The following is a 20,278-nucleotide window of genomic DNA, read 5'->3' as shown; positions in this document are numbered from 1 at the left end:
TTCAAAATGCATGTATTTTTCTTAAACAAGGATATAAGCGGCTTGAAACCCAGGAGAAGTTGGAATTAGGGGAAATTCTTGACTCTTTGTGCATTTTTTAAAAAACTAGTTTAAATGGAGGAAGAGAATTTGGAGGGTTAATTGCTCTGAACTGAATAAAGACTCAACATATCTTATTAACCTTTAAGGAGACTGATTACATAACAGTTTAATTTTTTTTTTTCCTTTTCAAATAAAATCATCAGACTGATTTTGTTCATGAAGGATCTTTAACGATGAAAACTACTTTAGTATTTTATACTAACACAAAAGGTCAGATTTTATGTAATTTAGCTTTAATGCAAAATATGTTTCAGTTTTTAATACGATCACAAGGTGATTTCGTGTATCTTAGACAAATAATAATAATAATAAAAACGAGAAAACTATAGTAAATGTTCTTTTTGTACCTCTGTGCATGTGTCATGCGTACTGTCAGTATTACTCTGCTTGTCAGCGCTTCTCTTCTAGTACATTTCAGATTCTTTTACTTGATTGAAAAATGTACATTATGCTGAGAATCCTAAAAGAAAATTCCCCTTTTCAATTCCACATACCCTTCATAATTTTCTCGAGATCATTATGCAATAAACATCATCATTTCACACAAACACAATGTAAAAAAATTACTAGCAATCCAGTCGCTGCTGGTAAAAATGTTGTTTTGTGTTTTGATGATGGTGGAGGACACTGGTCCACACTTTGTTCCAACATGTCTGATTCTCATATTTAACAAGTCAGTGACCTCTAATAATCTCTGGATGGTGTAATGTGATCTTTACTTCTCTTAAATGTGAGTGGACTGTTGTTGATAAAGCTAGATTTCTTTTTATACATAACACTTTATTTATTGTATTGTACAAGTTTTAAACAATCCCTTGTATTTTTATATTTTCCTTTCAAGGAGTCATTGTCATTTAAATATATATATCAACAAATCGTTTGGTCTGAAGGTCTTTCAAATTATTTTGTTTTTTTGAACTTCTTTGCTGAAGTGTTTGTTATGTGTCAACACAACTCTGGTTCACCCCTTGAGTTAGGCGGCTTACCAAGCAAACTACTTATTTACATACTGGTCAAATATTTCACAGAAAAATGAGTGTTGGAAAAGATACTTCTTTCATAATGTGAAAAGTAAACATGTATGTTTAAAAACAGAAACATAAATAAACTTTCTGTAAACGTTTTAATCCATCTACTGACAAAACTTTAGCAGTAAGTCATTTGGATGTAGTATCAAATGAACCTTTATGTGAAGCCAGAAAAAGGGGTTTCCCAGCATAACAGTGTTTTAAAATGAGCAGGGTTACCTGTCAGTGCAAAGTTAGCTCTATTCATAATTAACACCAGCCAGTTCAGCAACCAAGTTATTTTTCTTTTGACTTTTGTAAACAGTATTACTGCTTAGGACTTTTAAACATACCACACACACGACTGGATGTTAAGTGTCCAAAGTGCATAATTTAGTGCACCCATCAGGAATCGTGTTCATCCAAGCTCTTGAGAGATTGTTTTCTTGTCACGAAGAGCAATGACTGCCGATACACAGACTCTGAGACAAAAAGAGTTAACAGTATTCAGTGAGTTCAACTGTGGCTAGTTAGCTTTTGTTAAAACGTTAATAGTTTGTTTAATGTCTGAGAAGCTAGATGTATAGCTCTTGGAAGTGATGTAACGAGCCAATCTTTGTTTCGTAAAAACCACTCAGGCTGGCACGACCATCACGTACTCAAGGGGGGGGGGGGGACTATCCCGATCGTTTTGTAATCTTTGTTCTCGTCACGTTTCCGAGCTCATTTTTATACGCCACGGTTGCAAACAACGATGAATTTTAATTAGCTGACCGTGCAGGAAGCAACGATATGTTTGTTTATTTTCCTCAAACAGACCTTCGGACCGCTGCGGTGTTATAACACCTTTAAATTGAACCCTGAACCGTCGGTTGAACTGTTTTTTTGTTGTTGTTGTTTTTACGTGACCAATCGTCGGTTTGTACGCTGTGACGTCACGCCGCTTGCCTGGGAGTGTCGGAGGAGTGACCGGTTCGATAAGACTGCCTTGCCCTTTCAGTTACATATTATCAGCGTGCCCGAGGAGTCAGTTGTGTGTGCAGCTTTCTGTCCTCAAACAGACAAAAGGAGTAAACTTGACGAGCTGCTGACAGCCGAGAGAAGGTAGGTGATGTGCTCCTTTCACCTGAAGATGACCTGAAATGATTTATTCGGTTTGTTCTGGTAAAACTTTCATATTAAGCAATGCTTCGTTTTGTAAGCTTTGGAAATACACAGGTTTCCCTTACAAAGAAACCCATTCTGTGAAATGCCCAACTTTTATTTATATACTTTCATGCAGCAAATAAAAAAACAAATAGGAATAAAAAATGTACAAAGAATGGCTGAAACTGGACTTTTAGGGTTGAATTAAAGCTGCTGCAGTGAATCCAGACATACTGATTGTGTTGTTCGTCTTTGAAAAACGAATCAGGTGACTCCAGATGATTTTATGATACTTACTTTCTCACTTTCTTCTAGTTCTTCTGCCACTTCAGCTACTTCCTGTCTGACAAATTGTATAAAAAAAGTCAGTAATGACACCTGGTGGTTCCTGCAGTCACACCTTAGCATCATACTCACAGACTGATTGTGGAATCATTTGTTCATTTTTCCCTGATTGACCTCACAGGGAGCTGTCAGCGGGACGCACAGACCTCTGATTATTTAATGGCATTGAGCAGAAATGTATTTCACAAAGCTCGTAAACGGAGCTCAAACCTGAGGTTAAATCAGCGTGGCTACTGTCACGCGGTGCTTGTGATCTCCTGTGGACTTTTATTCAGCGGAAACAGTTTTAAATGCAGAAAGAAGAAGAACAAAAAAAAAAAAAAACAGCAAACATTACAGAAACGATCTGTAATTCTGTTTTTGTTTGTGAAACTTTTGTACGAATGAAAAAGCCACATTACATTTTGCAAAAACTCCTAACTAAAAAATCAAAATTAAAAAAAAAAACCCACATTGTCAGCTTCTGATCTAAAGCAGTCATTTGCAGCCAAGTGTAAAGTTCTGCATTTCATAACGTGTGTTCTTTCAAAAATAAAAGTAAACATTTTTGAAGTTTAAGTGTAAGATATCAGACAGTCTATTGTGAGAAATGCTTTAAATTATCAAGCACTGATCTGACTGGTGGAGAGTCGTGAATACATTAATATTTCTCACTTTTGACGAGGCACTGCTCGTGTTTTGACGCTCCTGTATTTCGATTGAGCTATAGAGACCAGCTTGAATTGGATTGACTCCTTTAATCAGTAATAGAGGTACATTTAATACCATTTACTAATAATTAATGAACGGTTCATTAAAATCAGTTCAGTGGTTCTTGAGCTATTTTCTCCATCATGCAGCTTTTAAAAAAAAAAAGAACTTTTGGAAAAAACACAAATCTTTTGAAAGAAGCGAACACCCGTGTGTATTAAACGCTGCTCTGAACATTTTGATTAATGCTGCCGCAGACTAAACCCCGTTTACCATGACCCATCCTTGTCTCAGACCATGTGGCTGCCTCTGATCGGGATGACGGCCCTGCCGCACGTCGGCGGGATCTACGGTGGCATTGTCACGCGCAAACAAGTGAAGACCTGGTACCCAAGCCTGAAGAAACCCTCGTGGCGCCCACCGAACGCAGCGTTCCCCGTGGTGTGGACGTGTCTGTACACAGGGATGGGGTAGGTGTTGCCCTGGCCGAGTCTCGTCGTGTGAAGCCTCCCACCTACCAACCCTCGGCTGAGCGGTTTTTATTTTCTCGTTCAGGTATGGTTCCTACCTGATCTGGAAAGAGCTTGGGGGCTTCACTGAAGATGCGCTGGTTCCCCTGGGACTGTATGGACTGCAGCTGGCTCTGAACTGGGCCTGGACTCCGATTTTCTTTGGCGCACACAAGATAAAATGGGCAAGTTTACCACAGAGATGTTTATTCAAGTATTTTTAGGTGGGAAATGTACTAAACCTGACTGCTGGATTGTTTGTTAAATACATTTTTTGTTCCTGTCAAACGCAGGCCCTGATTGAGATCGTGTTTCTCACTGGGACCGTCGGAGCCACCATGGTGTCCTGGTATCCCGTCAACCGCACCGCCTCCCTGCTCCTGGCACCCTACCTGGCCTGGCTGTGCCTCGCCACCACCCTCAACTACTGCATATGGAGGGACAACCCCGAGAAGAAAGAAGAGTAGCGAGCATGTCCGTGTGCCTCACTTTGTCCCCAAAATTCTGGTTCATTGCATCAAATGTTGTTTATAAAAATCCAGCTCAGCCACAGTTCGGCTTTTGGACTCTGATTCAGCTGATATCAAAGGGTTTGTCACGGACCTTTCTGTCTGATAATGACCTCCATCCTCTGTAGTTTGCTGCATTTTAAAACCTGACCAAGTGCTTTGTTTTTTTTTTCCTTTTGTATTTTGGCCAATCTGCCTCTAACAAGTGACTTTTTTATCACTTTATTATTAAAACGGATAGATAATTTCTTTAGATACACAACTTATATTTGTAATATAATTAAAACTCTACTTTTAGTGAGCAGACTACTTTAAGACCCATGCTTAATGTGAAAATGGTTCAGGCTAAATACTGAAGTTGTCATTTCTGAGCTTTTCATGAAGAATGTTTCAAATCTGAACTTATTAAAAAGAAGTTTTGTGTTGTTTGAACTGACTTTCATCAGTTTGGTTACACTCACTCTTTTGGGCCACATACAGATGAAATAAACATGCACACAGTCACACCCGAGGCCATTTCAGAATCGTCAGTTCACCTTAAACGCACGTTTTTGGACTGTGGGAGGGAAAACCCACACATCCAAACTCCACGCAGAAGATCGAAACCCAGGATGATTTCTGCTGTGAGGCAACGCTCATCTTCAATAGATAAATAAATAAAGTGAGCCTTTTAAATTCTTCCCTTATTTGTTCAGAACTCTTGACTTTCCGAAACAAAATGTTAAACTGCTGGGGAACAAGAAAAAGTGTAAAACTGGTGGAGCGTGGCTGTCCCTCTGGCTAATCAGATATAATCTAAACACAATCTTAATCATATATTAAATGAGCATTTTAAATATCAACAAAAACCTACACTAAATACTTCAGTTTCTGACAAATGAAGAGCTCCGTTACATATTAGGCATTACTTGGATCCTTAAAGCTATATCTGCTAAAAAAACCCATCATTTAGCTTTAAGGTGGGTTTCCTTACCGTAATTATTACATCTTGGGCAGTAATAATAAACAGAACAAGGAATGAAAATGAGCACTTGAATCAGCAACAGGACAGAAGATGTGAAACTAAATCAGTTGTAAATATAGAAAAAGTAACTGAGGAATTAATTTTAAAAAACATCCAACTTCTTACTATTCATGGGACTTATTTAACGGGTCTAATATAGACCAATTTATAGATCTATCTATCTATCTATCTATCTGTTGTCTTGCTAGGATTGGGTGGGTGATGAGTAGGATACAAACCAAATACTAGGTTTCCAGTCAGTTACGGGCATCTTTTTTTTATGTAAGAAAATATGAACAAAATGAGGCAAAAAAAAAACATGAAGGAGAGTAAGAATCTAAAAATAGCTTTTGTTTTAGTTTGTTTCTTGGTACTTGGTTTAGTTTTCTGACTATAGGACTTTAATGTTTATAAAACTACAATAAATTCAAAAACAATCCACACAGATAGCAATGATAAGCTTTATTTTTATGCAAGCAAAAAAAAAAAAAAAACGTGGAAAAGCTATTTTTCGGGAGCTTTTTCAGGAGCTTTTTCTGGAACGTCTTCCGATGCCTTGAAGGAGAATCTGTTTATTAAAGTTTTCCACAAACCCTTCTTCTCCTCGTCCGTGCTTTGTTGCATGCTTTCTGTAAAAAGACAGGAGGTGTCACCAACTGGAAAGCTGGAAAAAACAACAACGTGCGACATTGTGAGCGAATACCTGACAAAAGCACTCTGCACTCTTCTGTCGTTATTCCAGTGAAACTTGTGTCTCTCACACGAGGAAACTGAATGAAACAAACACACGTTTACATTTAATTAATAATATTCTTTCATTTCATGCATATATGAGGAAAAAGAACATCTAATCTCCATGTCTTGTGTATATTTGTGATCTTAGTTCAAATTTGAAAAGACGTATAATGGTTATAAATTAACCTGGTGTTTTTTACTGACACAAAACAAACAACCTTAACACTAAATAACATTTTTTAATGCCATTGTAAAAAGGAAAGTCAAACTTTTCTCAATCCTGAGTCAAGCAGTTGTCCGCTGGTAAAAAATTATGTTAATTGAGTTTGAGAGGAAAATATGATCTGCAGAGGATATTTGTCTTCCCTCTGATGCAGAAAGTACAAATAAATAAATAAACGCTCAACAGATAATTTGCAAGAACAGCCGTGAAAGTGAACTTACTCTTTGTCTGTACACGTTTCCGTTGATACGGGCCAAACTTTCATACATCTGGTCACATTTCTCTGGATCTGCAATCTGAAGGGAAATAAATTAATTTGACAAAATGTGAAAAAAAAAACTGACAGATGACAACAACCGGATCAGCTTGTTTATTCGTCAGGATCATTTTAATCTCATTAAACACATAAAAACAGTATACTAGTTGTTTTTTTCCCTTGTACGGCTGATTTCACAAGTTAAGGGATGAGCTAATGGAATTCATTCATTCATACGTTTTTTTTAAATATAAAAATATAACCACTTTTAATGCACAGTTGGGATGTATTTATAAATGAAAGGCAACATTTGCTAAACATTTAAACCATATTTTTCACCAAAATGATACAAAAGTAAAGAACATACTACCTGATAGGTAGAAGGTGATGTAAAATTACAGTATGTCTATTTTTGTGCTTTAATGTTTAATTCTGCCCTCCAGTTGTTTAAATCCAAAGTATTATACTTATATATTTGCAGTTCCTAATATTTACATTTTTATAAAGTATTCCTTAAGAATAAAAACTCTTGATTCTACTCAAAGACGCGGATTAGCAATAGAAATTAGGGTTTGTAAAAGTTAAAGAACTCCTTTGAAGAATATTATATAAAATTCCTGTAAGACACACATTTTGACAACTTTGGCTCTTATAAGTTTTGTGACTGATCCATTTGGGTTACATAGTTAAGCGATAATATAACTAAAAATCCAGTTTGTGTAGCTGTGTTTTCAAAAGTTATAAAGAGGCTTCACGTGCATCAAGAAGGTCGACTGTAAGCTGTTTTCCTTTAGCTAAGGTTAGCCGCTAAGGCTCGTGCCGTGTGACCTCCTCACCTGCGTGTTTTCACCCTCGCGGAAGGCAGAAGCAACCCTCTGACGCAGAAACGTCCCCAAATCACGGCCCTTCTTCATTTCGTCCCGGGGCCACTCCTCGCACAGCTTCAGAAACCGTCGGTACCTGGTCGCAGACATCTTTGGTCATGTAATATTTACGCGAGTGCGTTGGCAGGTTTGACCCTTTTTGCGCACCGTACTTGTGTCACGTCGAAACTCTTCCCCCATTCCAACCTTCCCGGTCCGCGCGTGTGTTCCTCTCCGGTTTAGCTCCTCGTTGTAACGCCGCGACGTTAGCACACTATGAGCGGCTCTAACGTCAAAAAGGGGTCTTCTCCCAAGGTGGTGGAGTGGATTAGCTCTGCCTGCCGGTTTGCGACAGACAGGAATGACTTCAGGAGGTAAATTAAATGTTAAAATGTAATTTATTGTGCGTTAATGTGAGGGTTAGTGGGTGCAGCTAGCTAGCATCAGCGCGCCGGGATTTGTCCTTGTTGGCTTTCAAACTCCAGAGCTGACACATGCAGTGATCCCGCACAATAATTCAATTATAAACTACTGAACACGCTAAAATAATAGGATTTTATATTATAGTGTTTAAACCGGCTTTGGGACTCATTTATCGACCCATTTCGTTCAGAGAAAGCAAATCATCAGAATGGGCTATATTCGCAAAGTACACTGGAGATGTTAAAAATATATTTGAGAAACTCAATAATATCTGTCAGATTGTTGGGACGATAATAGTGTAGTACAGATATAGTACATTAAAGCCGAAGGCCTTGTCTTTAGACTGCACTGAAAACTAGTTTTTAATTGTATTTGTACATGACAGATTTCAGCTCATCTGCTTCACTTTCAGGATACTCATAAAGTAAATCTATAGTATCTGTGAAAAACGTATGTTTTTATATATTTAAAACTATTAAAGTAAATGGAGTGACAGGTGGTGTGTTGATGAGGCCGTACCATCTTACAGTTCATTATGACTGTAAGAATAATGCGAACTCTTCTCTTTATTTTTGTTTTCTTTTTTTCTAGGAATCTTCTGGTCAACCTGGGCTTGTTCGCTGCCGGTGTTTGGGTGGCAAGAAATCTCTCAGACTTTGACTTGACGTCTCCTCAGCCGGTGACATAAAGCGGCCACGCGCTGAAACCATAACCAGGATGATGGTGAGATCCTTTTCATCGGACCCAAAGAAGTTCAGCCTAAACAGGGAACCTGTTGCTCTTAAAGATCAGTGTTGACCAGGCAGCCTAAATCTGAGCTACGGCTGATGTATCCAGGTTCACTTGTGTCTGATGTTGTGTTTCTCATTCTTTTAGGTGTCTTGAACCAACAAGGAAGAAACAAGGGACACCAATAAATACTAAAGTTTCTCTGACTACTTATGCTTTGGAAACAGATCATCTCATTTCCACTCTTTTTTTATTTTTATTTGTTTATATTATCTGAAAACGTATTATTACATTTAAACAGCATCTTAATTATTGTGGTTTTTGAGTCACAGATCGACTTGGCTACAAATTCTCCCTTCAAAGGACTGTAAAGTTAGCAGATTTCATGCAGCCATGTCGGTTCAGGAGCTCTTTGTGGGCGCAGCTCGTAAATGCCTGTCCGTCGGCAGAAAGTCTCTCTCCGTTCCTCAGAGTCTGGATCTCGCCGCTCAGGTCTCGGCTGTTAGCGTGGGCTTGAAACCTGCTCTTCTCTACGACAGCAACGGCGCCGGCGCGGCGCAGGTCCAGCACTATCTGAGCTCCCTGCAGTCTCTCCAGCTCGTGTCCGAATCCCTTCTCACGCTGGATCTGGACGGAAACAGTCTCGTTGTCAACGCAGGCGCAGTCCGGTCGACCCTGGAGCAGGTGCTTCACGGCGACAGCGTGGCCGTCGTCGACGTTCGCCACTCGCTGGACGGGCCCGCCGTCTCTGACGCTCGGAGGAGAGAACTGGGGAGCGCGGCGGAGGGTTTGCTGACGCTTCTGGAAGGATTTCAGCGACGCGGAGAGGCCGAGAAACCTCTTCGTGTCGGGGAGGAATGCGAGGAGTGGAACCTGTGCACAGTTTTTGGCGTTTTACTGGGCTTTCCCGTCACCTACTGGTTCGACCAGGCCGAGAGCTTTGAGAACTGCCTGTCCATGACTCCCCTGATGGTGGTAACAGCTTCAGCGACGTGGGAGGCAGCCGGCGCCCGTCACAGATGTTGTCTGTATTCCTTCAGTGTCCCGGCCGCCCTGCAGGAGGAGACGCAGACTGAGCTGGAGAACTGGAAGCTTCGTCTGCGGGAGAGATTCGAGCAGCAAAACGTCCTGAAGGATCTCAGTATCAGTCAGTCCACAGTCACTCTGCCCTCCGTCTGTTTGTGATGCTAATAAACGTTTGTCTTTTAAAGTAAAATACTGTGGGATTAGTTTGGTTTGTTTGTCTTCTAACACCATCTAAAATAAAAACCATATCAGTATTTTGACAAATGTTTTAATCAGATCCAGTTATTGCTTTCATCACATGAGAGCAATAACTCCATGATAACACGTTCAGTTCTTTAAAAGAAAATAACACTTGGCTACAGTTTATTTTATATAACTTTTAAAATAATGAATAAATACAGAATAATCCTTTCAACTGATAACAGTTTTGTTAAATGAAGCACTTTGTGTATAAAGTTTAGCATTCTTATTTTCTCTTCGAAAAATATATTTTAGTTTGTGATACTTGAACTTGTTTTGTTAAAAAAAGCAGCATGAATGTGAAACCGTGAACTCATCCTGAAGACGGTTCTTAATCACGTGATCCTTGACGAATCCCAGCGTCAGAGAGGCTGAAGGGCTGCCAGCACCTCGCCGCAGCGGCCGCTCACTTTCAGCTCAGCCAGGTGGTCCGCTCTGGTGGGGCCGATGTTCAGAATGGCGACCGGCATCTTCCTGTCGCTCGCTGCCAGTAAAAACCTGTAGCCTGAGTACACCTGGAGGACGAGGAGAAAACGCGTCTAAACGTAAAGGTCCACGTGAACGGCGCCGCCGTCCAGTGATGATTTGCTCCCTACCTGTAAGGACGATCCCAACACCAGCACCGAGTCCGACTCCGCCAGTCTGTTATGAACGAACCGGACGGTCGCTCGGTCGACGGTGTCTCCGAAGAACGTCACGTTGGGCTTCAGTATCCCCCCGCACCGCTCACAGGGGGGCACTCGGAAGTTGAGGACCTGCTCGTCTTCCAGGAAGATGTCACCGTCCGGCGCCACAGCACCCGCCTGAGCTGTCCACTCCGGGTTTAAGGAGACGAATCGTCTCTGCAGATCCTCCCTGGCTGTGACGTCACCGCAACCCAGACACGTCACTCTGCAGAACAAATATATGTAATAAATCTTTCCCTCAGTGGTTTTATAAAGGCAGGCAAAACAAAACTCTCACATAAAAATCAAGGTTTTATTTAAAACTTTTGTCAGTATCCTAAAAAGCTCAAGCGGTTGGCCAAAATGTATGTTCGACCAACCCTTTAAATACACCAAAATTTAAATAATTTCCTCTAGAAATGTTAATCAAAACATTTTTTCCAACTATTCGTAATAAAACAATCAAATTAAATATTTTTAAATGGTACATACATGTTTAAAAAATTCATTCACTTTGTAAAATTGCTTTTATAAAGGTTATTTGCTTGATTTATGAGATATTTGATACTTCAGTTAACTTTAGTAGTATTTGCACAATTATTTATTTTCACCTGCTGCCTAAAGGAAACTTGATGAAAATAAGCAGTGAATATAAATCCACAGCTGGTTCATTTTTAAAGACCACCCAGTTCAAAATGGCTGTAAGAGCCAACTGACCTTTAAAAAAGCATAAAAACTGTCAAATTTACAGATATTGACAACAGAAATCTGGTGTGGTGGTAGCTGAGACTGATCCTCACCTTATAGTTTGAGCATTAACAGATCAAACAAGATCTTTGTTTAAAATGTTGTCATTAACTATTTGGAGACAACCGCTTCTGTCTGTTAGCGAAATATCTCATGAACAAGTGGGTGAATTTTAATGAAACTTTCAGGAAATCATCACTGGATGAACCTCTACAGCTGATCAACTTTTGGAACCAACTCAATTCAAGATGGCCGCCACAGCCAACTTTACCTGGACAACAAAAAAATGGCCACAGCTCAGTCAGTTCTGCAGATATCGAGCTGATATTTGATGTGGTGGTAGCTGAGAGTCGTTCACAACACATGTTCTGAGCACTCCTCAACATGATTTGATCTAGTCTAAAATTCTGGATGAAACGCGGCGGGCGATAAGCAGTCCCTCCTGTCCCCCCACCCACCTGTGGGAGCAGCCGTGGAGCTCCGTGAGCCTCTTCTGCCCTGCCTTTGAGTGCAGACCGTCCACGTTCTGGGTGAGCAGCCAGTGCAGCCTCCCTCCGTCCTCCCAGCGCCGCAGCGCCGCGTGGCCGCGGTTCGGCTGGTGGGACGAGAACTGCGGCCACCCGACGAAGTTCCTGGCCCAGTACCGCTGGCGGGACTTGGCGCAGCGGGTGAACTCGGCGTGCTGCATGGGTCGCCTGTCGGTGCGCGCGTAGAGCCCGACGCCCTCCGAGCGGTAGTCGGGGATGCCCGACTCGGTGGAGAACCCCGCTCCGGTGATGACGAACAGCCGCCGGGCTCGGCTCACGAAGTCCCGCAGCAGCTCCAGGGAGGCGCCGTCCGCGGTACTGCAGGCGGGGACGAAGTTCAGCCTCCCCGCGGGGACCGAGGAGACCGTCCTGACAGGAGGAGGGACGGCCCGCCACGGCAGTCTCATCTACTGCAGGACAAATAGGGAGACGGCGTTAGAAACTGACACATAATTCACTCCGGGTTATTATTTAACACCAATAAGTCAATAAACTCACAGCAAGGCGGAAGTTGTACGTTTCAACCGGTCATTAACGGTTGTCTGGTTTTAGTTCAGTACTTTAGCAGCATTCTTTTAATTAGTCGTCTTATTTATGGATATTGCAAAATAAAATTAATTTAATGATAAATATTACAAAGTTTTAAAAGCTACGAAGAGCAGTTAAGTAACATGTCAAACCTGAAACGGTTGATGCTAGCAGGAACCTTTGTTAGAACACAGGAGGAACCTGTTTCAACGTAACACCAAACACAGCCGCGCTGCAGTCTGAGAGTTGTAGTTCTTTTTTTTTTCCCAGACAAGCCTTACTGTAACGCTAGATATCAAAGTATTCACACCTAAAGTACTTAAACCACACTGTGAGTGTCTTTTTAAAGCTGAAGCAATAGTAGTAGTAAAGTATGTGTTTAGAAAAAAATGTTATTTTTCCTCTGATGTCTTCTTGTTATATTGTTACTCATACAATGATTTTAAACAGGATTTTCCCAGTTGTACTTGGTCAAACATGTGGCTTATTTTATTCAAGTGTTGTTAAGAATAATTTTCTTTAAATTTGCTAATTAATTTCATATATTTTCTGATTTTTTTCCTTTTAATTTCTAGAAACTCTTCTTTCACGAGCGCTTTAACAGATACCATTTTTTGTCACTGACTAATAATTATCAAACTAAACATTTCAAAACGTGTTGGGCTGTTTTACGGATACTTAAAACCTACTTCATAATTTATTTTATGCTTAAAAGCCTTACTTTGTTGAGAAAACGAGGTCAACAAAGTTGGCATAATGGTGCAAAATTAAAAGTAATGCTTGTTTTTGTAGAAAATAGCCTAAAAGTAAGAATGAAGTAAGGCAGAATTTCCTCAAAACAGTACATGAAGACTTGGTTGCAGTTTGCCTCTACCAGCACAACTATTATTTTAAAAAAGACCTCTTTTCATTTGTCTCCAAAGACATCAAAACCAGTTAAATTCAAGTAACATATGAATATATAAATAACATTGCTGTAAGGATTTGCTTTTAGTGTTTCAACTGTTTACTTCATATTATTTTGTACCTTTGAAGGACACACAGGTCATACATGTCAGATAAAAACAGTGACAACAGAAGCCTTCATTCAGTTCAGTCTTTTCATGACAGTGATGGTCTCCAGTCTTCAGCCACAGAAACATACGGACGACGAGCTGATTAACAGAGAAGCTCTGACGGAAATAGAGCCATTTGTTTTCCTCCTTTACAATATGCTGCACACATCTTTGTTACAAAACTCCAAGATATCTGTTGTGAGGAAAACAAACAAGTGGTTATGTTAGAAATCCAACGTGCACAACAAGCCTCTGGTGCGTCCTGGCTGCGGGCTTACCGGAGTACGTGCAGTTGAAGACCGCCTCAACATGAGCGTGAAACTCCTCTCCCAGGATGGAGCGGTAGTCCATGTGGCTGGTGTGAACGAAACACCGTGCTGCGTCTTTAAACAGCAGATCACTTTCTCCGTACGGATGAGACTCGAACAGCTTGAACTCTGCGTTCGGGTTGGCGGCCAACGTTTCCTACGTCATTAAAAAAAAAAAATAGATAAATGAGTTTGAGAAATTTAAAGATCGAACATAAACGTAAAAAAAAAAAAAAAAAACAGTTCAAATATAATTTCTATTAAGCTGCAAAAGTTTTAAATGTTCAGAATTAATTTTATACCTAAACAACAGGAGCATAATTTAAAATATAAACATTTTTCTTTTGTTTCATTAGAATATTTAATCTTTTCATAAAATTGATTAATCTCAAATTATGGTGTGTCTTTTAATCTGTCCTGATTTATGTCAACTCAAGGTAAATAAACAAATAAATATTTTAAAATAATAATAATAATACATAATCTACCCTAGTACATACCTTGTACTAATAGGACATGTACCCGGTACACACCCAGTACTTACAAGGTAAGTACCTAGTCTCTACCTGATACAAATTTAGTACTAGCCTGGTACACACTTTGTAAATAGCAGGTACAGACCCTGTTAGTACCAGGTAAGTACCCTCTACCTGTTACTTACCTGGTAACTATCCTGTTAGTACATAACAAGGTATGTACCTGGTACTTACAGGGTGTATACATGGTAATAATAGGGTACTTACCTGGTACCTGGTGTTTCTGTGCCATCACAAATGAATAACATTGAGCAGAAGTAGATTTATCTCAGCTCTTTCAGCTAACTAGTTGGTACTCCCAGCAGGATTCAAATAAATACTAAAGTACTTAATAAGAGACAGCTGACCTGTGACTTCATGAGGAAGTCGTACACTCGAGCGGCGAGCACCGGCCGCGTCATGACGACATTCGGTGGTATGGCTCCCAGGTTACAGGTCTCCCACTCCGACAGAGCGGCGCGGCGCCCGTCTGCGCACAGCAGCTCAAAATTGGACGGCGTCCAGCCCTCCGCCCACCCGCTGGAGTTCAAACCTGAGGGGAAACAACACAATCTGAACACAATCCTCTCTACTTACACGTCCCTCAGCACCACTGTGTCTCGTGCTTGGGTCCTCACTCAGGATGTTGGTGTGGAGGTTGTGTTGCTCCAGGAAGGCCACGTCACCGTAGCTTTTCCCGCTCGGATCTCCAACCAGGCACCTGAAGGATAAAAACGGGAGGATTAAACGGCCAGTTCGCTCCCTACGTTCTCGGCCGAACCATCTCTTTAACTAACAGGCGAACAGGAACCCCCTTGTACCTTAAGGCGCCCATGTTGCCATAGTAACGCTCGTTGTGGTTGTCAGTGCAGCGTTTGGTTGCGGCCTCTCCCGTTCCTCCCATACACACTTTGCAGAGATTCCCCTGAGAGCCAGGAAGACATCCTTTCCAGAACACCTCATCGTACACTAACAAAAAAACCAAAAAGGTGTCAGACTGCAGGTCAGGGAGAGGTTTGATACAATCGGAAATAAAAGAACAAACTCTGACGCTTTAGAGTCCGTACCTTGGTTGGGATCACAGGGACTGCTGACGTTGTGCTCCAGGCTCAGCGTGTGTCTGTACGGCAGCAGCCAGCCTGCAGGGCTGTACATGTGGCCGTGGCACGAGCGCCGGCCTCCCAGATTCCCCAGGAAGACGCTCCTGCTGGAGCGCCTCGCGACTGCGACGCCCACCACCGAGGGGAAGACTGAGGGGACAAACAGCAGGGGGGTGGGGGGTGGGGGGGGGGGTCCACGTAAAGACAACAGCGGCAGAAAACACTGTCACTTCAGCACATTACTGCTGCTCGTCTCCGCCTCACCGTCGGTCTCCAAATGAGTCGATCCTTCGGGAAGAACGCACGTTCTTCCTGCAAGAAGCAAAGAGACGGGAACAGAGAATAATATATTTTACAACTTTTATAGTCAACCACAAGTTAATAAAACACCTAAAACAACCTTTTAAACAAGACGCACTATGAGCAGAGACCATGAGGGATCAAATACTTTGACTTTTAGGTGTTTTAACAGGAATACTGCGCTCAGCAAACAGACAGAACTCCAACATTCAGCTTCAATCAGAAGGAATTATCAGATAAAACCACAAAAAATAAACAGTTGTATTCATTAACTAATAGTTTTAGTCGGTTTTCAAGCCAAAACTCCCAGCAGTAATGGGTTGGAACATATTGAATCAGTGAATTGAAGGCTGTAGCAACCATGGCCACCATGTTTGTAAAGCCCAAAGCTTTAAAAATGTGCTTTTAAATAAACGTCAACAAACAAAAATAATTTTCTTCACAAAAAGATATCTGCAAAACTCAAATTGTTAAAAAATAAATACAGTAAATAATAAATTAAGATAATGCTTAAATTTTTTTACGTTTATTTTGTGCAGTATGTCATTCTTACCATAATATTCCGTTACCACGGGGATGAGACCACATTTTCCCGCGATGAATGAGTGAGTTGCATCCAGCGAGACGGCGTCCACCTCGTCCCTCTGTGAAAAGGACACAGGTCAGCGCAGCTCCGGTAGCTTTGCCTCCCTCAGTAAAAGCGGCGCGAACGGCTTGCCTTGATCTTCTCGATGCAGTCCCGCATGGAGGCGACTCGGACGCACACCAGAGGGTCCGACTTGATGCTGAGAGCCCACCGCTCACACTTCCTCTGCTCGGCGTGGCTGATGCAGCACCAGCGCACGACGCTGTCCTCCAGAGAGCTTCCTGCAAGCACAAAATAAGAGTCACGCTCTGTCTGTTTTCTTCAGAACGGCGAATCGTTAGGAGGAAGCGTAAGCACCTTCATGGCCAAGACCTTTGAGAAGAGCGACATAATCCAGCCCCAACACCTGGCTGACGTCCATGTCGTCTGGCAGAACCACCAGTTTATCCGACACGTCTCTGAAGAGGAGGTCGCTCTCTCCAAACGTCGACGAGTTGAAGATTTGGAAGCGCTGTCTCTCTCTTCCTTGTCGACCAAACAGCAGCTAAAATGAAAAAAAAAAAAAAAAATCATTTTTAAAAGGTAATTACATTTGTAGTTCGAGGACAGCTGAGAGCAAAAATGGGGGAAAAAAATTAAATAAAAATTTACCTGCACAGTTGTTAAAAACTTGCGGACAACTTTGCGAAAATTGTGTCTGGTGACCATCCCCCCTCCGGGACCGCGGCCCAGATTGCAGCTCCTGAAGTGGCTCAGAGGAGCTTGAGTCCCGTCAGGACAAAGTAACCTGAACTGGTCTCGCTCACTGGCTGACAAAACAGGCAAAAACAAAGACAAATAAAAAAAAAAACCATATATATGATTCTTTAATTTCAGACTTCATGTGTAAGAATCAGTCAAATAATCTGAGACATTGAGTCGATTTGATCAATCCCACATCTGTCTAGTTTCTGTAACCTCTCCTGCAGAAATGCCTCTGTAATATGTGTATAATATATGTATTTAGCATGTTCTTATTAAAAGAACGGACATTCCTGGAAAATATACAGTATTCATTTACTAACCCTTTCCTACAAGTCTGCAAATTCTTTCCAAATCTTCTCCAGGAAACCTTAAATTTAAACTTTAATTATGCATTTGTTGACAAACTGAAGCTCCTTTTCCCACCTTACCTGCTTTAATGGACTCCAGTTTTATACAAAACCATAATTATAAATCCACTGTGGGAAATAACAAGATTTAATTAAACATTTTTGAATCTCATTTGTATATACTGATACATAAAAGTTGGATAACAAGATAAAACAGGAAAAGGCTTGGCTATTTACTGCCTGCACTGACATGAACATTTATCAGTTCTAAGATAAATTTAGGGAATTAAGAGCAATTTTTTCTCCGTAACATTCCAACATTTTCTGATTTTGTCATAAATTTAAGACTAATAAGATAATGTGCAATTGATTTTAGCTGTTATCTTAAAATAAAAACTGCAGTGAAATAAATCAGATGTGAGTAACAAACTTTAATGCTTACCTTCAATAGCTTCGATGGCTAAATGGTCCACGAATGCGACATCACCTGTCCCGCTCCTGAGACACCTGCAGACAGAAAGAAGAGTGCTCCACTGACGTGAAGGAAATCAAAAGTGCTCTGAGCTTCTATTAATCCTGACCTCAGGGCTCCCTGGTTGCTGTAGAAAGTTTCGCTGTGGGAGGTCTCACAGTAATTATTCTTCTGACGAATGAAAGACTTCTGTCCTCGACACAGAGAGCACAAAGCAGGCGCCATGGCAGCGGCTCCAGGTACACAGCTGGAGGCAAAAAAGTCGCCGACATCTGCTCCACAGCGAACAAGAAGAGAGGGGATTGAGAGAAAAAATGAATCAGATGAATGAAAAAAATCAGAGCAGGAAGGTGCGGACGGCTGCGTCGTCGGTACCTCGGCTGAGAGGACGCTCCTTGGACCAGCTCAGGTAGTTTCTGGACAGCATGAAGCCGAGCGGGAGGCTCCATCCGGCCGTCCACCGAAAGCCGCTGTGACAACTCCGGTGGCCCCGCAGGGACCGAACGTCCAAGCTGCTGTTCGTCACCACAGCCACGGACAGAACGCAGCCTCCTGTAGACCAAAAAAGTAAATAAACCTCTCGGATCTGCGAGGAAGAGGAGGCATCGCTGAACGTGCCGGGAAGCGAACTCACCGTCGCTGTAAAGCTCTTTAGCAACGGCAACGAGGTCAAACTGCTTGACGGCAGAATAAACCTCCCCTGCATCCAAGGTCACAATATCAGCTCGATTAGCCTGAAACACAAAAAAAGTTGGAGGATCGTAATTATTTTACAGCTTAAATTTGGTGCAGATACTTTCCTGCAATTTTCTTGTTCAGCCCATGGATCACTTCCCTTCTAGCTGCTAGAAACATCTGTAAAACCTGTGTTTGAGTTTAATCACCTGTGAATGAGCTCATTTTGTCCACTCTATGAAGAGTTAAGAATTTGATGCAACTTCTATATAAAATATAATTCAAATAAACACATCATCTTGTCAATCCTGATCCCGGAGGGCCACTATCCTGCATATTTTACTTGTTTCCCTGCTCCAACACAACTGATTCAGTGGTTAAATCACTTCTTCATGTTCTGCAGAAGCCTGTTAATCACCCATTGATTCAGATCAGGTGTGTTGGAGCAGAGAAACAAGTAAAACCTGCAGGATGGTGGCCCTCAAGGACCAGGATTGGAAACCACTGATTTCGTGTGTTAGTCACTTCAGTGATAACCATTTCCCCGGCTCTCAGTGTTGAATTCCTTCATTTAAAAAGTTTGCTCACCTTTATTTTGTCGATGCAGTCGGCTGTGCTGGACGCCCGCACGCACGAGAGCCTGGCAAACGCAGCGACGGTCGCCGGCGGCAGAGACACCACCAGAGCCTTGGCGAGCTCGGCGCACTTCCTCTGCTCGGCATCTGAAACTGCGCACCATCGCATCTTCTTGGCTGTCGTGCAGGCAAAGAGGCAAAGAGTTTCGATCATCCACACGAGGCGGTCAGAAGAACATTCCTTCAAGTGTAAGGAGAAGTGTGTGTGTGTGTGCACGTAAAAGAAAACCTGCGTCTAAAACACACTTTTTTAAATGATTTATCAACCCGAAATGATATGTTCAACGTGTGTTTTAATAGGGTCTGCCAAAGAAAGGCCCGTGAAAGTGGGCTATAAAAATGCCAACATTAACAAAACAGTAAAAAAAAGTTATTTACATCACATTGAAACTAAATAACAATGACAATAAATACTTCAGGAACAAAACTCACCCCTGATGCAACAAACTGTGATGACAAACAGGAAAATCTGAAAAAGTCCTTTCATTTTACGCTGCTGTGAGTCAAAAATTTTTTAAAAATTCAGATAAATATGTCCAGTACGGTCGGCAAAAAAGCAATCGTCTGATTTTCTTGCATAGATTAACCAGAATATCAGCAGGTCTGGAGCGCACGGAAAAGGAGAGAACTTATTGCGTAAGGGCAGCTCCTTTGCAAACAGCCAAGTCACTTTTTACACGCATATGGAAAATATTTAGCAACATCTGCCACAAGGAGGACCCCCGTCCAGCGTTTTACAGATCAGCTGCAAGTGCTGCTTCGAAACGGCTGCCTTTAATGTTCTTAGGTGCGACGGACCTTTTTAGGGTTTTTGGATTCATATTCTGGAAGAATAACCAGCTCTGTGTGGAGGTTAAGACAGCAGCTAGATGAAGTCCGGCGAGCTTGATAAGAAAATGTGCATCAGCTGAAGCATTTGGTTCGTCCGTTTTCACCTCACAGTTTGTTCCTTTTAGACAACACGATAGAGGCATACCAGTCCAAACAGTCCGCAGGTAAAGGAAATAAATGTCTCCCCGTCACATCGTAAACACACGGCTACTGGTTTCCTCTTCTTTTGACTCGGAGCAGAGAGGATGAACTCCTGAGGCGTGGAGGTCAGACCGTAAATGTTGGACTCTCTCAGCGTGAAGCAGCATAGTTGGTTTCAGTCGTTCCAGCTCAGTGGACAGCCTGTTGATGCGCTCCTCCAGCTGTTCAAAACACCAGCAGGGACACAGAATCGGGTTTGTTAATAACACATGACATTCGCCTCAGTCAGACAGATA

The 20,278-nt window shown here is 41.7% G+C and overlaps 7 protein-coding genes across 9 annotated transcripts in view; 3 read left to right on the top strand and 4 right to left on the bottom strand.

Moving 5' to 3' along the window:
- Positions 1–1,877: 1,877 nt before the first annotated feature.
- tspo (translocator protein) lies at positions 1,878–4,744 on the top strand. Its single transcript, XM_017408122.3, has 4 exons — positions 1,878–2,213; positions 3,585–3,760; positions 3,846–3,984; positions 4,093–4,744. Exons 2-4 carry the CDS (start codon positions 3,588–3,590, stop codon positions 4,264–4,266), a joined length of 486 nt encoding a protein of 161 aa, XP_017263611.1. The 5' UTR covers positions 1,878–2,213; positions 3,585–3,587; the 3' UTR covers positions 4,267–4,744.
- Positions 4,745–5,758: 1,014 nt separating this feature from the next.
- LOC108231142 (ubiquinol-cytochrome-c reductase complex assembly factor 2) lies at positions 5,759–7,580 on the bottom strand. 2 transcript variants are annotated; one of them, XM_017408026.3, is made up of 4 exons: positions 7,362–7,580; positions 6,491–6,565; positions 6,015–6,081; positions 5,759–5,936 (listed from the first exon to the last, which is right to left on the bottom strand). In XM_017408026.3, the coding sequence occupies exons 1-4, from the start codon at positions 7,497–7,499 to the stop codon at positions 5,887–5,889; spliced, it is 330 nt and encodes a 109-aa protein (XP_017263515.1). In that variant the 5' UTR covers positions 7,500–7,580; the 3' UTR covers positions 5,759–5,886. The 2 variants fall into 2 exon arrangements, with proteins under 2 accessions (XP_017263515.1, XP_017263514.1); XM_017408025.3 differs by having other exon boundaries at positions 5,759–5,940; positions 7,362–7,572.
- Positions 7,573–8,749, top strand: tomm6 (translocase of outer mitochondrial membrane 6 homolog (yeast)). The gene is made up of 3 exons (XM_017408028.3): positions 7,573–7,762; positions 8,403–8,534; positions 8,688–8,749. Exons 1-2 carry the CDS (start codon positions 7,665–7,667, stop codon positions 8,497–8,499), a joined length of 195 nt encoding a protein of 64 aa, XP_017263517.1. The 5' UTR covers positions 7,573–7,664; the 3' UTR covers positions 8,500–8,534; positions 8,688–8,749.
- A 146-nt stretch (positions 8,750–8,895) lies between these two features.
- On the top strand, positions 8,896–9,756 carry lg4h1orf74 (linkage group 4 C1orf74 homolog). The gene has a single exon (XM_017408024.3). The coding sequence runs from the start codon at positions 8,934–8,936 to the stop codon at positions 9,723–9,725; it is 792 nt and encodes a 263-aa protein (XP_017263513.1). The 5' UTR covers positions 8,896–8,933; the 3' UTR covers positions 9,726–9,756.
- On the bottom strand, positions 9,439–12,622 carry sirt4 (sirtuin 4). Of its 2 annotated transcripts, none has more exons than XM_025004213.2 (4): positions 12,426–12,622; positions 11,677–12,155; positions 10,403–10,697; positions 9,439–10,321 (listed from the first exon to the last, which is right to left on the bottom strand). In XM_025004213.2, the coding sequence occupies exons 2-4, from the start codon at positions 12,150–12,152 to the stop codon at positions 10,169–10,171; spliced, it is 924 nt and encodes a 307-aa protein (XP_024859981.1). In that variant the 5' UTR covers positions 12,153–12,155; positions 12,426–12,622; the 3' UTR covers positions 9,439–10,168. The 2 variants fall into 2 exon arrangements, with proteins under 2 accessions (XP_024859981.1, XP_017263512.1); XM_017408023.3 differs by having other exon boundaries at positions 12,244–12,621.
- A 639-nt stretch (positions 12,623–13,261) lies between these two features.
- zgc:172271 (uncharacterized protein LOC100000381 homolog) lies at positions 13,262–20,006 on the bottom strand. The gene is made up of 17 exons (XM_017408075.3): positions 19,443–20,006; positions 18,964–19,127; positions 18,335–18,434; positions 18,076–18,252; positions 17,810–17,972; positions 17,671–17,735; positions 16,789–16,946; positions 16,495–16,681; positions 16,270–16,418; positions 16,105–16,195; positions 15,516–15,563; positions 15,219–15,401; positions 14,973–15,120; positions 14,790–14,872; positions 14,520–14,704; positions 13,607–13,793; positions 13,262–13,521 (listed from the first exon to the last, which is right to left on the bottom strand). Exons 1-17 carry the CDS (start codon positions 19,495–19,497, stop codon positions 13,478–13,480), a joined length of 2,187 nt encoding a protein of 728 aa, XP_017263564.1. The 5' UTR covers positions 19,498–20,006; the 3' UTR covers positions 13,262–13,477.
- sfi1 (SFI1 centrin binding protein) overlaps positions 19,992–20,278 on the bottom strand; it is a 9,076-nt gene continuing 8,789 nt past the window's right edge. The window contains exon 30 of the mRNA XM_017408071.3: positions 19,992–20,203. Coding sequence (XP_017263560.1) covers positions 20,030–20,203 — 174 coding nt within the window. The 3' untranslated portion in view covers positions 19,992–20,029. The remainder of the gene's footprint in view (positions 20,204–20,278) is intronic.

The sequence above is a fragment of the Kryptolebias marmoratus genome, linkage group LG4 (genome assembly GCF_001649575.2).
Source record: "Kryptolebias marmoratus isolate JLee-2015 linkage group LG4, ASM164957v2, whole genome shotgun sequence".
Taxonomy (NCBI): domain Eukaryota; kingdom Metazoa; phylum Chordata; class Actinopteri; order Cyprinodontiformes; family Rivulidae; genus Kryptolebias; species Kryptolebias marmoratus.
Note: the sequence above shows the minus strand (reverse complement) of the source record. Positions and strands in the feature narration are given on the sequence as shown.